General features: G+C 38.4%; 2 protein-coding genes across 3 annotated transcripts; both read right to left on the reverse strand.

The window, feature by feature from the left end:
* Positions 1–205: 205 nt before the first annotated feature.
* mecr (mitochondrial trans-2-enoyl-CoA reductase) lies at positions 206–4,215 on the reverse strand. 2 transcript variants are annotated; one of them, XM_026228429.1, is made up of 10 exons: positions 3,928–4,215; positions 3,759–3,856; positions 3,131–3,262; positions 2,901–3,044; positions 2,727–2,829; positions 2,452–2,554; positions 2,271–2,344; positions 1,335–1,392; positions 1,137–1,209; positions 206–1,023 (listed from the first exon to the last, which is right to left on the reverse strand). In XM_026228429.1, the coding sequence occupies exons 1-10, from the start codon at positions 4,122–4,124 to the stop codon at positions 860–862; spliced, it is 1,146 nt and encodes a 381-aa protein (XP_026084214.1). In that variant the 5' UTR covers positions 4,125–4,215; the 3' UTR covers positions 206–859. The 2 variants fall into 2 exon arrangements, with proteins under 2 accessions (XP_026084214.1, XP_026084213.1); XM_026228428.1 differs by having other exon boundaries at positions 1,335–1,395.
* A 2,440-nt stretch (positions 4,216–6,655) lies between these two features.
* Positions 6,656–15,431, reverse strand: lin28aa (lin-28 homolog Aa). Its single transcript, XM_026228430.1, has 4 exons — positions 15,251–15,431; positions 13,976–14,133; positions 10,102–10,286; positions 6,656–6,914 (listed from the first exon to the last, which is right to left on the reverse strand). Exons 1-4 carry the CDS (start codon positions 15,258–15,260, stop codon positions 6,704–6,706), a joined length of 564 nt encoding a protein of 187 aa, XP_026084215.1. The 5' UTR covers positions 15,261–15,431; the 3' UTR covers positions 6,656–6,703.
* Positions 15,432–16,583: the final 1,152 nt, after the last annotated feature.

Raw genomic sequence — 16,583 nt, forward strand, 5'->3', positions numbered from 1 at the left:
AATGACTTGTATTACAGGTGTCCCCTTATACTTCCAGGCTCTCCACTAATGACCTCAAACTGGAGTGTTTTCACACATGCTTCAGACACTGGTCACGCTCAAGGCATTCCCCACAGTGTCCACTAGAGGAAGCAGTGTCCTTTTCCCCTTCTCAGGGAAGCATGGTTACATGTGTAACCTGAGAACATTTCAATCTGCATTCGTCATCATTGGTCACCAAGGCTGCTTTTATTTGATCAAAAAATAAGAGTAAACTTTGATGAATCGATGGTTGCATTCCTCAACTGTAAGAGGCTTTGGATAAACGTGTCTACTCAATGAGTAAATGTAAAAACAAGACTATTGTGAAATATTACAGCTAAAAATAGCAGTTTTCTAAATGTATTAATGTGATAACAAAGTTGAATTTCAGCATCAGTACTCCGGTCTCAAGTGTCACGTGATGCTTCTGAAATCATAATATGATTTGCTGCTCCAAAAACATTGATTATTTTCATGATCTGTTGAGGCATCCAGGAATTGATTAGACAAGTGTTTCTGTCATGCTTTCTTACAGAATAAAAAACATTATCCACCTCAGTCAGAGTATCTTTATGCACATTTACAATGTGTTTATTACTGTTGAACTAATTATTATCATTAACAAAATGTTGTTTGTTTTTTTACATTTCGTCATTTCTCATTATTCAGTCTGTTACAGGATTTTATAAATGACAGGAATATCTGCTTTCAACATGAATATGAGGATTTACACATTGGCTGCATGTGAGATAGCAACAGTAATCTGCCAAGATGCCTAACATTAAACACTTTCTTGGCGAGTAGTGAATGTGAATGCACGCAAGACACTCAAATGGGGTCACATGACAAAAACTTGTTTGGTGGACACATACGGCTTCATGGCGTTCTCCAGGGCCTTTCTGAAGTCTTGAAGGCTCACTTCAGTGCAAGCTGGAGCCGACAGCTTCCCGGCACGGATGAGGACGCAGAGTTCATCCAGCATGCTACGTAAGGCGTCCTCATCTATCACAAGAGGCCAAAGGTGCCAAGGAGGATTTCGGATTAAACTCTATTGATCCTCAAACAACAGCACGATTTTAAGAAAGCTTCAGTGAACTTTTCCTGGAGACACTCACCGTGTTTGTTGTCTCTCTTCCATTGGGTCACCCAGAAACCTCTTATTTTCACATCTTTGAAGATCAGTGCACTCTAAAGAACACAGCACACTTCTAGAATTGCTATGTGCACCACATGACAGGAGCATGACTGTATGCATCTTCCACTAGAAATATAAAAAGGCAGATATTGAGTCTGATCAGAGCCGTTAAACTCACCACTGGGACAGTGACTGGTTGTTTGGCCATCCCACCGTAGGTCACCATACTCCCTCCGCTTCTGAGGAACACAGACACCTCATTCGTTCATTTAGACCTACTACACAGTGCTTATCAAGAGTCCTATTGGATCAAATCTAAGTTTGTAATGTACCGCTGACTTGTTTGGTTCACGTTTTTGAACAGCAGTTGATATGTAGGCCTCCTTCAAACTAAGGATGAATCAGTTACCAGTTTTCATGATAAACCAAGGTAATCTTACAGTTTTTACATTTTAATTAGCATTATGGGGGTACAATGCTGTTTCATGCATTCAGAGTTCTTTACACTGTTGAAGAGTTGGATTCTCATGCTAAGCATGGATAAAGTTTCAAAAAACTATTTGGTTTGACGTATAACAGATAAATCTGTGTCAAAATTCTTACTTTCGAGTTCATACAAATTTAGGATAATTTTTCTTTTTTCAATCGTGTCTCTTCATGACGTAAACAAGGGGGGAACTCCTTATATGGGCATTTCTCATGGCAGAACACATCCGCGGATACACAATATTAAAGGGGCTCCTATTATATTGATGAGTATTTCTGCTGTATGACAAATTATGACAAAGCTGCTTGTATTTTTTGTTTTTACAGTAACCTGGATTGTAGTGTTCCTGTGGCTCACTGGTATCACAAAAGGTTGTGCGTTCGATTCCCAGGGGGAACATATGTTAGGTAAAAAATATTAGCCTGAATGCACTGTAAGTTGCTTTGGATAAAAGCAGATGTTATATACTTTATAATATAATATAATATAATATAATATAATATAATATAATATATACTTTTGCCCCCTTGGGCTTTATAAAAACTCTTTTGGGATGAAGGTCACTAAAGAAGCTGGTGGATATTTTTTAAATCTTCATTTCTCTGTTTCGGTAATGTAGCCACTTACTGTAAATGACGTAGCAGCTCTGTGGCGCTCTTTCCTCCGACTCCATTCAGAGCTAGTTTAGGCCGAGGACACGACTGTTAAAAGCAAAGCCCCGAGCACCATCAAATACAGAATCTCTCTCAAGCTACAGAAGGATTTTACGTCATGCTTTTATAACACACAGTTCACTTGTAGACAAGACCTTGAACAGCTCCTTGATTTCTGGCCGTCGGAGAGTCTCCTCTGTGATGACGTGTGTGGCTCCCAGAGCGGTCAGTCGGTCAGAGAGATGCTGCAGGTCTGGCCTTAAACCACAAACAAAACCAACCAAGTCACAAACAATACAAATTATATAAACAAATGCAAGTGATGCAATGCTACATTTCTCCAAATCTGTTCATCGTCTACATCTTGGATGGTCTGAAGGTGAGCACATTTAAATTTTGGGGTGAACTAGTCCTTTAAGTTTGTTTTTACCTGTCTCTGATGACATTGATGGTTTGAATGCCCTTAGCAGCAGCGATCTGGATGACAGCTTGTCCGACGCCGCTGTTAGCTGCGTTCTGGATGACTGTGTCTCCTAACATACAGAGTTCAGTAAAGACCTCTGTTGAATGATGAGTGGTTAGGATAGAGTTAAGCGCTGCCGACCTGGTTTGAGCTCCTCAAAGTCTGTGAGCATCCTAAAAGCTGTACAGGGATTGACTCCCAACGTGGCAGCAGACAGCACGGGAATGTCTTTAGGCAAAGTCACCAGATCATCAGCCTTCAGAACAGCTGCTGTTCTCCACGTTCCTGTGCAGGTCAGTGCAGGGCTGTTAGAGATTGACTGATGATCACATTGACCACACCAGGCGTCTGAATGTAAACTGAATGCTCACCGACGCCGGCATCTCTTGGGATCACCCAGTCGCCCACCTTGAGTGCCTTCACCTTGTCACCCACCTCCATGACCTGGCCCACACCCTCATTGCCCCCCACCGCTGGAAGCTCAGGCAGGAGGGCATATGTGCCTGTTACAGAAGAGACAGTGAATGTGCAAAATCAGAGCTGAACGTTGCATCCAATTCAGTGTTTCCTGGTTTAACAGAAGGAAATATGACATTTTCCACTCAGTTCCCATTATGTGATGTAAAAAAAATCACGTTTTCATTATTGCAATAGAAAAAAAGATTGAGTAAATGTAATACAATTATTTTTAACAAATTCATTTTTTTTGTCATATAAAAAAACGTATACATCATGGTAGCATTTGTAGTTGCTGAAATTAACTAAAACAACAGCACAATCATCCAGACCACGTAATGTGATGAGAATTTGGAGGAAAATGTTGTTAAAATAATATTACAATGCATAAATGTCAAAACAGCCTTTACTTTCCTAACCAATTTTTTTTTTTTTCATTTGACTTTGAGGAGAAATTTGCCTGCTTACTCGTAAAGACTTGCATTTGCCCACTATGAGTCAATGCATTGGTAAAGGTTTATTTATTAAATGTATTGCTCTTGCCTTGAATCATGTTTAAATCAGAGGGGTTGATGGGAGCCGCCAGCATCTTCACCAGGACACTTTCAGGTCCCACCTGGGTCAGGTGCAGTGACTCCAACCTGTCAATCATGCAGGGAGCTTTATAAAACTGACAGCATGCTATTATCTGTTGTTATGAGGGCATGCTTACTGGACAGCTTGTGAGGGCTCTCCGTGTCTTCTGTAGAGCAGTGCAGTGCTGTCTCTGACTGCAGACACACAGTAGCTGTTTTTAATGAGGACTGCTCCAGATCGGGAAACGCTGTGGCCCCGGACTAAAAAAGATGCGACTCGCGTTAGCTGCATTTTAAAGCTGTGATATATGCAATATCTAAATATTATAGTCATGCAACGTTTAATTAAGCACAAGGGGTCAGAACTCCATGTTTACTGTCAAGTAAGTGGCCATGTTGGTACCGTAAAGCTTGTAGTAGAGGCGAAGACACTGCTAATGAATATTAATTAGCAACAGTCACGGGATCGCGCACGTCCTGTGCTTTCCAAATCATAACCCAAGCCCTTATACGTTTCTTTGAGAACTCAAATTCGTTCATTGGCGAGCCCGACCAGCGCCCACTTACCAACGCCTGTCCTTTAGCCAATCGGGTAAGACTTCCGGGCGTTACGTCACATTGCGTAATTAATATTCATAAGGTGACGCTGCACTAGAGTTGTATTCGTCAAGTTACCATCAAGATGGCAATATGCGCGCACTAATATTTTTGTTCAAGTTCTAAAACGACTGCATAGTGGGGAAAATCAGTGTAAATGCAGCTGTGAATTCAGAATACATGTAGCTTTTTATAGAGATTGTACTGATAAAAACTAATTATGTTGATAGAGATTTCCATAACTTAAAATATTATAAATTTTAAAGGCAGTTTTAGGGCTGGAAATGTACGCATAAATAAAATATCGAGAAAATAAGTCACATGCTGTCTTTTTTTTCATTCCGCTAAATTTATTAGATGAAAAAACATTGAAAACTTCACATTACATTCAAATGTTCAAGGAGTGATTCCCAACATCAACACGATAGTCAAAAACAGCGTGAACACGTCTAAACGGTGCAAAACTTTGTAGGATTCCTTCTTTTATTAAATACAGGAACTTAAATATTATTGCATAAAGGAATGGATTGAATATCATGTTTCCATCTTATATAAGGGACAACCACAACAGTCTGGATATACAGACCTTTTGTTGTTTGATCAAATCTCGAAAAGCCAGTAATTAAAATGATTATGATGGTATGGAACTGTAATAAAATAATATAATTCATGTCACAAATCATGTCTACCTCACCCTAATGTAATATTAATAATATAATCTGACATACAATACAATCTGATTCAAAACTGGCGAAGTAAAAGGCATTTATAGGTCAAATGGTGACTGAAAAATAAAGCATAAATCTGTAAGACGAGAGGCCGAGTGCAGTCTTCAGCACAGACGGAGAGAGAAAACAATGCTTCACAGTAACAAAACCAGTGCAATAAACACAAACACACACAAACCAGTGTCATCCGCATCAGCTGATTCGTGGCACATGATGATTGAAATAACTCTGAGCTACTTGAGGTAGAGTCTCTTTTACGTTGTGGAGAAGATGCAGAACACATTGCTATAAATAAATACTATGCATAAAGGATAATAATAGGTTTACATAAACTGTATGTATATATATGTATATTAAATAAGTTGTTCAGCTCCTCCTGTAAAATGGGAGTAAAAGGCTGTTAAATACATTCCAAACATTACAGGAGCCGATGTCTTCACCATCGATGTAGGAATGGGTTCGTTTAGAAGAATAACTTATTTCTCTCTCCAAGAAAACCCCTGAGACCTATTGTCAAAGACAAATAACAAAATATATTGCTAGCAGACACACAGATCAGCAGCATTTAAGATATGATCAAGCCGAGATTTGACTGTAGACTGAAGTTTAGAGATAAAAGTGTGATTGATTATGTACTTTCATATCTAATAAATTGAGTTATTGTTTGAAGATATCTGCAGATCACTAGTGGCAGATTTGGACACGTATAAAAGGAAGCGCTGGGCAGCGGTTTAACATTCATTTGGTCCATGGTGATCAGGAGAGTCTATTGCAAAACTGGCAATTGCCAAACCCCCCACAACCCAACACACCACCAAAACATTTTCATTAAAGCATCAAGAAATACAAGAAACATTCAAATGCATCGAACAGTCAATCTGTCAGAATAAAACTTTTGCTTTGGGTATATTCCTTTCGCCAATCCTAGACGAGCTCAGCAGAGAAAACACTTTGAAAAATAACTTGGGGAGTTTACACAACGCTGTTTTCAACTCAAAACAGAAAACGTTTCATGCGTTTTGGCTGTTCGTTCACAACAATGGCTCTTTTGAAACCTGAAAACGCAAACTTTCACATTTCAAAGCACACGTTTTTTAAAAACAATATTGTTATAGTCTGTGTAAACTACTAAAACATAAATCTGTGAAAAAAAATTTGCGCATACGTATTATTCATTATTATACTTGAAGAATATGTAGGTTCATAGATGCATAATGTTTCTTTACGAAGTGACAACGCCAACTACTGGCCTGGCATGAATAATAATGTAGTGTTTTAGCAGTTTACACAGATCCGAGAGATTGGGCATTGTTTTGACTACATTTGTATGACTGTTTTAGTACATTGTTGTCATATAAACGAACCATTAATGAGATAGGAGATAACTTGTATAAACACATCAAACATTGTACTGAAATTCCTGAGCGCAGCTGTATTCCTGAGTGTTAATAAAAAAAGACACATTCTTCTCATCTGTTGCTTTTATAGACCTGAGGGATTTCCAACAGCAGCATTAGCATGTGTTTTTTCTTTTCCAGTTTAGTGATATGATTGGTTTTCAAGCGTGGTCCCACCGTCCTCTGCTGTCTCAGTTGGTGGGTGACGGGGAATGACTGTGCTCCGTTTTCTCCTCTTCGACACCGCTAGACCTTCCCTGAGACCCCTGAGACGACTGCTGGGCTTTGGCGGGGCAGTTGGCGACCATGTGCGCAACACTTTGGCAGAAATGGCATCTTTTGGGCTGAGGAGGCAACTTGCACTCTTTGGCATGATGGTCCAGACCGCCACAGTTATAACACCTGCCAAACAATTATAAAAAGAAACGTACTTAAATTAATAACACAATCACCATATGAACAATATCACGTGAGTGACTTACAGCAGGGTTAGACTCAAATCCTGATCAAATCCAGGATGTGTTTTATAAAACCCAGACCTCAGGGGTGTTACATATGCTTCAGTAGTTTTACTTGATTACTGTACTTAAGTATTATTTTTGTGGTATTTGCACTTAATTCAAGTCCAATTTAAACTGACTCCTTGTACTTTTACTTGATTGCATTTCTGAAGAAATTAACAGTATTGACTCTTTAAAACTAAAAAAAAACTCCTTACATTTGTGCATTTTTATTTTATCTTATGCACATTAAATATGGTAAGTAGAAGCTCAAAAATGCTTTTGACATGTGAGAACCAGTGAGGTTTGTTGTCATGCATGAAGTACACACATCTCAGCTTCAGACCCTGCACAAAGCAAACACGACGGTCAAGTTTAAAATATTAACATTTGTATCATTTCACTTAAGAAGACACAGATTCATCAGCAGGGCTTGTCTGGGTTACCGTCATCTTCGCTGTTCAATGTTCATCTGAAGACATCAGTTGCATACATATGGGATGGGATGAAGGTGTGATGTCTGTATTTTTTGAGTTCTGTATGCTGCATTATTGTTGCACTAGATAGATTGCATTTTTTTGACCTGCAGTCATTGTGCTTTTGTTTTATTTCTTACTTTGCCCAAATCTGTCTGACAGAAGATTTTATGTTGTCTAATTTGAACCAATTTCACACTGTATTGAGAAAACAAGATTTTCTCTCTCTCTCTCTCTCTCTCTCTCTCTCTCTCTCTCTCTCTCTTAAATACCCAGTTACAATTTAAAGTTGTACTTTTTTAATTTTCTCAGGTATGTTTTTGGCCAGATACTTGTACTTTTAAACAATGGTTTAAAATAAATAAATGAATACAAATTGTATTCAAGTGTATTTAGAAATGTGTTTTCCTGAGTGTCCATTCATGCCCAGGCTGTCCGAGTGTACACAGTTATTTAGAGGAGGGCCATGTGTGGAGCGGTGACATATGGGCGTCTGGTATGGGGCAGTGGCTGCTGCATTGATGTCCACTCTGCTGAGGTCATGTGGGTGACCGCAGGGCACAGGGGACTTCTGGGGGACACTAGAGAGACTTCTGGTGGTTTACAGGCACTGACCCGGGGCCTTCATCACGCGGCATGGACGGACAGCAGGCCAAGCGTGCAGAAGGAAATCACGGCCTTTGTTTGAAAAAACTGCAGCAGCAACCTATGAACTATGACCTTACGCAGTCCAAACACCCCACCCAGTCCCTAAACACATGCAGTTTCCATGGCAATCCTGACCCCTGACCTCTCTCGGGCACCTTCATCTGTTATCAATTAAATAAACCGCAGCCTTTTCTCCTCTGCATCCTGAAGTCAAACATTCAGCTCTCCTTGTGAAACACAAGTGTGTTTAATTGTACTGAATGTGCACGTGTAGTCTTCTTCAAATCTTAAAAGTCTATTTTAAAAAACTGTACTTGTAGACCACATTAATAAAATAAATGGACACTTAAGTGTACTTAAAGAGACATTTTTTTATACTTCTTTGGTACACACTTAAGTACAGAAAATAATGTCATATTAAAAGATTTACTTAATGTACATTTTAAATCAGGTTTTAAAAACCTTTTGTTGTGGTTTAAAGATGCATACTTATTTTGATACTGCTTAACATGCTAAAGCACATGTAAAATACATAATTATAATTTTAACTGTAGTGCATTATTTGATCTTTTATTAAAAATAAACATGTTTTAAATGTGCTGACATGTCACTTCATCATTACAAATGTGTAAATACAAATATTTTTAAAACAATATCATTCAAATTTGAATATAAATTTCAATAATACAATAGTTTTGAATGACACATTTTTACTGTAATTGCATATAATAAAAATTTGAACTATAATACATTATTATTTAATTGTATATAACATGCTATTAAGAGTCTGAAAACATCTGTATGATAAAGTGTCTTTTTTTCTTTTTCTTTTTTGTTTTAAGGCCGTTTCAGTAAAACAAGTGCAGTGAGTCGACTGAAATGAATGAATAATCATGATGGACAGATGTGGTTTTCTCAAAGAGGTAGCGTGCTCCAGGGATGTATTGAACGCAGGCCTCGTAAGACCCTCTGAGGACGCAGTGATCTGATCCTGTCGACAGTGATCAGACCGGACTGACTGATGGGTTAAACCATACACCTCTAACTTCCAATCGCTCCGAGGGCTGAGAAAGGTTTGTTTTGGTACTGTTTGGCTCCAGGGAGCAAAAACAGCATGAAATATTCTCCTCACTCTTCATATGCAAAATCAAATGTACAGTTCTGAGGCATAATTTATTTCCTTTTACAAATCACATCTAAAACTGCTTCCCTGCAGTTAATATTTCAAGTGTTTCAGATGTAAATACTGAGTCCTCTCTGTACACAGCAGCCTCAGGATCCATCAGGTATAAATGCATCAGTGACCAGGCGCTTTAAACAAGTTATTGATCCGGGTCACATCCACGCGGCCCTAACCAAAGTCAGAGGAGGGGGAGGGGGTGAGAGGACCAAACCACATTTTTGGAGAGATTATAGTAAAAAGTCACCAATCGTCACCTAAAGGATTAATTCTACCTGAAATGTAAAATATTGACTGAGTGTGTTTACATGTACAATAAATGCTAATCAGGTTATTTTAAAACTTTCATTTGCATGAAATTTAATTCTTGTTTTGTTTTTTTTTCAGTTTCATGTGCACATAAAATACACTGACAGAATGGCAATAAAGATGAAATCAGATTGGTTATCATTTAAGGCCCTGGTATACATATGAGACATTTAGTCTCAATCTGTTAATGAATAACACTAGTAAAAAAGTTATTTTTTATTGGCCCCTATGGTTCTGTGAATAACCTTAAATCTTTCCACTGCATACATAGTTCTTCCTAGTGGAACGTTTTTTTAGATTATTAAAATGTTCTAGCATTTACGCATTTAGCAGATACTTTAGCAGTGCATTCAGGCTATACATTTTTTCCCAGTATGTGTGTTCCCTGGGAACTGAACCCATGAACATTAGCGCTGCAGATGCACTGCTCTTCCAGGATTTCCCTTTGAAGGGTTACCAGCTCTGAGATAACTGACCTGTCTCCTTTGGGCCGGCGTTTCTGGACACTCTTGCCTTTGGGTCTCCTGTCGCTGCCCAGACAGTGAGCCCCTCCAGGACCCGTCACACACTGAGACTCCAGACCCTTGGAGGACTTCTTGAAGGTGAATTCAACAGCCTCGCCCTCCTTCAGACTGCGGAAACCCTCCATGTGCAGTTTACTCTGGGAGATCCAGGGAAGGACAATGTCAGTAAAGTCACAAGACCAAAAAATAACGTAATTATATAAACAGAACACAAGAACTTGCTGTTAGTTTGGAAATACGAAACATCTGTTATCATCAGTGTTTGTGTAACTGTGTAAAACTATTCAATCAAAAAGGTCCCAGAGGAAGGCAAAATGAGAAGAAACAGAAGGACTGGGGTCGTGTGGATTATTGTGATGTGTTTTTCAGCTGTTTGGACTCTCATTCTGACGGCACCCATTCACTGCAGAGCATCCATGGTGATCAGGAGATGGAATGCTTCATTTCTACAGATCTGTTCCCATGAAGAAACACATTCATCTACATCTCAGATGGCCTGAGGGTGAGTATATTTTTGGGTGAACTGTTTCTTTAACTAGTGCAGTAGCCTATGTGATGATGTATGTTCTTAAGAGACATGAAAGAGAAAGCGAGTGATTTATGTGTGAAAAACCCTTGCCTTACCATCCCCCGACCCAGGTTACAGCATTCCTCACACACACACACACACACACACACATCCCCCGCACATCCCCTCGCTGACCACTGGGAAGATGCTGTGGGGTCCAGAAACATTCTCCACATGGCTGCTTGGCTTTAGTGTATCCCGAGGGTGAACATGTTCCCCTGTGAAGAATGAGCTCCCGTTTCAGTGTAAATGAGCGCCTGAGTCAATTATCTAAAGGAATGGTTCACCCATCATTAACTCACACTCTCATCACTCTTTCTCTCTTCCATGGAGAATAAAACAAGGAATTCTTCTATATGGTGAGCCATACTCAGAATTCGTGCTCTGCATTTAACCCATCCGAAGTACACACGCACACACACACACACACACTATGAACACACACCCGGAGCAGTGGGCATCATTTATGCTGCGGCGCCCGGGGAGCAGTTGAGGGTTTGGGCCTTGCTCAAGGGCACCTCAGTCATGGTATTGCCGGCCCGAGATTCGAACCCACAACCCTAGAGTTAGGAGTCAAACTATCTAACCACTAGGCCGTGACTTCCCCAAATGTCATGAAGCAAACGCACTGCAGGCCTTATTGTGATGATAGAACTGATCATGTAAATGTGGACCTTTTCATTTCGGATTAAAAGCATCTGACAAATGCATAAATGTTGATGAACACAATGAGCAGATTTAGAAATTACAGAAAAATTATATCGTGCATATGACCATTAAGATTTTCAGCACCAATGACCGTGAAATGCATTTTTTATCTCCCTCCTGCAACTGTCAGTAGCCTACATCATTTTCATTACTGTAATGTAGAAATGAATAAAGTAATATTAAAAAAGTAATATTTAACTGATACCATAAATCAGTTTATGAAGCACATAGTTTATGTCAATATTTAGTTTAAAAACTGAGAATGAAGGAGAAATCTGTTTTATCTCCTGAGTGTTTAATATGTGATTTTAAGAAATACGACCAATGTCTCAAGCACACTGTCAGTGGATCATCAGATCTGGCCTTAGAGGACTGGTGTAACAGATGTTCTTCCTGGAGCCCGAGAGGATCTGTAGTTATGAATGTTTGGTGGAAACATCAGTTTACATCTATGTTGTGGCAGATGCAGTGTTCCCTTTCAAATACTTCCATTGTGTGTCGGTCAAAGTGACCGTTAACCTATTTCCCTAGACACATGTGACCCCCCAACCCCCAACTTCCCTTCCTCCCACCGACATCCCCTAATGTTCAAAGCATCTTTCTACAGTAAAACCCTATGAAGGGAGCATACATGATCCATTTGTGACAGTCACACAGGTGATGGAGAAATCCCAAGCAAGCGGGTTGTGACAAAACAGGAAGCAAAAGTCCACAAAGACAGAAAGGATCCGTCACGCTCTCTTTCTTTTGTCTGCTCTCATAAAGAGCTCAGAGTTAATGTTGTGTATCTGAGACCCGCTGTCACGACCGAGCGTGTGTGCAGCACGTGGATCATGAATGAATGATATATAGACTACACCAGGCCAAGAGCTGACCATTTCCAGAGAACTGATCACTCCCCGTTGTCAATGTAAGTCAGACATTTGGGGGAATTATTTGAGCCTTTTAATTAAGTGTTAAATAAATGTTCACTTAACCTCAATTTTGCAAATGCATAATTAAGCTGTATTCCATAAATAATGGTATTATATCAGCCATCTAGCATTGGCTTTGTCTACTGAAAACCCCAATCAACCACTTCACAAATCTAAAGCTTGGACACTGACAGACTCACAGCTAAAAGCTTCTCCAACAACACAGAAGATGTACTACATGCCCAGTGCTACTCCTATGTGTTGTTTAAGACGACACTGTGGTGTGCTAAATGTGCCAGATGAAGGAAAAAAACTAATAAAAACATTCAGAGCTGTATAGTCACAGCAGGTTTCTGGGACACAAACGGCCACCCAGTTGGTCACCTCAATGAAAACCGGTTCCTAAATGCTGCTTCAAAAGCATACACGTATCTAGCTAATGACTTTATGGCAGGAAACAAGCGTAAAGGGGGCTTCCTTGAAGGTGCAATTGCTGACAGGCCAGACTGGTGTTTTAAGACATGACACTTACATGGGAACAATTACTGCAGAAGTTCAAACACTTTGGAGCGATGCTGTATGACTAGTGCTTGGACAATCAGGAATCATGGTTTCAGCCGTTTAAGAGCTGTAAGTGATTTTAGGTTTCAGATGTTGGCTTTCCAAAACAAAACAAAACAGTAAATGGGAAAAGAGGTCAATGCAAATAGAGTTGAAATACAGGAAAATCCCATTTTCCTAAGGTCTACTAATGTTTTGGTTAAAACCTGTTGTTAAAACCGGTATTTCTTCAGGTTTTATGAAGGCAAATTTAAGATTTCTTTAAGACCAAATTGTAGGAATAAATTGAAATTTCCTCAATATTTTCTATAATTGTAAATATCTATGGAGCACACAATCAGTTGTTTTATAAACACTTCAAATTTGTGAAAATGCCACATATGGATCTCAATTAGTTTTTAATGTATTTTACAAAAAACTAACAAACATTTTTTTTCTGATCATGCTGCAAATGTCTAAAGACTCTTAAATCATGATAGATTGACTTAAGAAACAAAATAACATAAGTCTTGTTTCTATTAAACTGATCGAAATGAAATTAGTTTATGATTCAGAAGAATAAATATCCACCAGTGGACTAAGGAAAATAAACTTAATTCAAAATGAAAACATATAGGCTATATATATATATATATATATACATATATATATATATATATATATATATATATATATACAATTTTTTTTTTTTTTTTTTTTCTTTTTCTTCAGATGCCATGATTTGCTGCTATACCTTTTTTTTTTACTGCTTTTAATTTTGGATGGGTAATTAAGACTTGTAGATCTGCAAGCGGTGGAGGAGCTGAATTCATGTGACTGATGCAATTCGTTTAGCTTTTTACTTGTAGCTTTACTTCTAGAAAAGTTGTTATTTTGTGAAGAATAATGTGTATAAGAATCATAAACTTTTGTTGGTCACAGAGATTATTTTCGGGAATAATCCAAAAATCCCTTTCTTTTGTTTTGTTTTTGGAAGGTACCAGGGTGATGCTAACATAATTTCAGCGCTACATTAATCTGATCATAATGCCGTTTATGGAAATTACTAGACGTTGACATGCTTCTGAACACACACCTGATGGACGAAAACATCGACTGGAGTTTCTAAAGGCACACCATCTCTTGTGCTCATGGACAGGAACCCGAAGCCCATGCGAACATTGAACCACTTGCACACGCCCTCGCCGTGGAACGACTGAGGGTCCTCCTCCTCCTCCGCTTTCGGACAGCCTCCTGCAAAACCATCTACATTTACCATCACCGGCACAAGACAAACGAGAACATATATGCATGCAGGCATGTCTATTCAAAGGTGAAATCTCGAAAATTCCAATGTAAGAAAAACATGCATTAGAAAGTTACATTATATCATAATTGGCGCCGAAAAAACATACCTAACAACAGTGCTTATGATTCCATAAATAATTTAAAAATAATTTAAAAAAAGATTCAATAAATCTACCACATAATAAAACGGTTCACTTTAACTTCATTTAATTTTTTTAAGCAGAAAATGGTTAACCATTTTTTTGTTTTGTGGTAAATAACTACAAAAAAGATTACAAATAAAAACATAGCCTACTTGCGCATATTTACTATTAACACGTACACTTGCAGATCTGCTACAACTCTGTTGAAGAATTATTTTAATTATTTCAATATTTTGTGTTCAATGGAAAAATATTACGCAATTAATTAAATTAACAAAAATGCAAAATTTTTACGGATTGCCCAAATATTGTGCTGATAAAACAATTTGAACTCTTTTTCTAATAAATAATATCCTAATAATAACAATGACAATATATAGCTAATCGTTATTATTATTATTAAATCAAGATCAGATCATAGCGCAGGGAATAATTAACTGGCCTATATCAATAATAATAATAATAATAAAACATTTCATATAAAAAATATTTTGTAAATACTTTTATTAATGCTCTATTGTCCCAATGGCAACGCATGCTGGGATCTTAAGGTGCAAAGTGATGGAGACTTTTCCAGATGTGTGTAAACATGGTTAAACCCGTGGCAGAACACTGTCTACTCTTTGCTACTTCAGCCTGATGGAGTAAAACTGAAATCCACGCGCGAGCAGCGCGGGCCTAAAACCTCGCGAAAGTCTCATGAACACACTCTCACAACTCAGTCCTCAGGTGAAACAAAGAGGAGCTCCACGAAACCCTCACTCAGAGGCGAACACGAGGGAGTGGGGCAGAAGGAGAAGAAGAAACCTGAAGACATTGCTTGGACCCCAACCCCGCGTCTCCTAAACAAGCAGCACCTTGAAGAAGGTCTACTGTACCTTCAGGAAGAGGACCAGAACTTCTCAAATCAAGACACATACCCTCTGCCATGGCTCCCTCTCTTCGCCTGCTCTATGTGCTCGTCCTGCTGCTCAGTGTGGGGTGTTTGGGTTAATCCGGGTTCTCCAGGTGACCTCTCAGTGTTTCGGTGACTGCTCTGAACTGATGATGCTTCTCGTGCTCGACCCCCTCTCTCTCATTCTCTCTCTGTTTCGGTCAAGTCCACGTGATTCCCAATCACTCTCCCCTCCACGATGACCAACACCAATTCTTCAATGGATGCCCCCCTCGACCCAAAACAAGCCAATCACGCATAGAGACCACCGCGCAAACGTCCGGCCCCCGAACTCCTCCACACACAGGTGACCAGAAGCCCACAGCAGATGTTCGGTCCACTTTGGGAAAGGCGAATATATGACAATGCACGATCAAAAAAAATTGCTCTATCATTTAATGAAGTGGTACTCAGCATATTATTGGATATCAATTGATAGCCTATTTTGGTTTACTGTCAATATTTAGATTTAGATGTGTCTAAATAAAGTGGTCTCAAGTTATATATATGTATATTTATAGGCTATATATGTGTGTGTGTGTGTGTGTGTGTGTGTGGTTTCTGTTCTGATCACATGACAAATATGTTTGATAGACTGAATGCAGCTTCAAAGCGTCAACTAAAATAACAGCCATTTATAATTATCATCTATTATTATATGTAATTAAGATGACACAGAATAAATAGATACTCATTTTAATTGTACTGTAATTTAAATGAGATTAACGCTTCCGAAAGTTCAGGATTCATATTCCTTTGTTTACAACAAATGCATGTTTATATTTTACATTTTAAGCTATTCGTAAATATGATTTTTCGCTTTTGTTGTTTTAAATAAATTTGGGCATGGTGTAAATCCCCGCCTAAACGATTATTACAGTGGAAGTGATAAACAATAAATGAAACAGATGTTTGGTGTTTTTCTTGCAGGAAAAAATAACAACAACAAAGGTTTCTGTCATTCACTGACTTTATTTATGATTTAATGTCGCACATTCATTAAACTATAAATCTGTAATCAGGAAAAAATGCAATCATTGTTTTGATTAGATGATAGACTATACAAAATAAATGATCTGTAGTTCTTTATTCGGCATTATTAGGCTACCGTTTAATTATTATTATTATTATTATTATTATTATTATTATTATTATATGCAAACAGAACAAAAAATATATAATAATACATTTTTGTGTATTATTTTTTTATTTTCGTTTTCATTAACAATAAGAAAAAAAAAATTGACCTCGAAGTTATTAGCTACCGGTAATTTGTTAATTGACTGCGTGCGCAAAACTCGTGCACTTAGCATATTTAG

Source organism: Carassius auratus, chromosome 41 (genome assembly GCF_003368295.1).
Source record: "Carassius auratus strain Wakin chromosome 41, ASM336829v1, whole genome shotgun sequence".
Lineage (NCBI taxonomy): Eukaryota > Metazoa > Chordata > Actinopteri > Cypriniformes > Cyprinidae > Carassius > Carassius auratus.

Excerpts from the sequence above, each read along its gene's own strand:
- mecr (XM_026228428.1), bottom strand. The coding sequence starts at position 4,124 with ATGACTATAATATTTAGATATTGCATATATCACAGCTTTAAAATGCAG. Across the intron at positions 3,857-3,927 it reads GAGCCCTCACAAGCTGTCCA|GTTGGAGTCACTGCACCTGA; the intron begins GTAAGCATGCCC and ends CATGATTGACAG. Across the intron at positions 2,555-2,726 it reads ATCAATGTCATCAGAGACAG|GCCAGACCTGCAGCATCTCT; the intron begins GTAAAAACAAAC and ends TTGTGGTTTAAG.
- lin28aa (XM_026228430.1), bottom strand. Across the intron at positions 10,287-13,975 it reads TCGATGTTTTCGTCCATCAG|AGTAAACTGCACATGGAGGG; the intron begins GTGTGTGTTCAG and ends TGGATCTCCCAG. Across the intron at positions 6,915-10,101 it reads CGCCGGCCCAAAGGAGACAG|GTGTTATAACTGTGGCGGTC; the intron begins GTCAGTTATCTC and ends ATTGTTTGGCAG.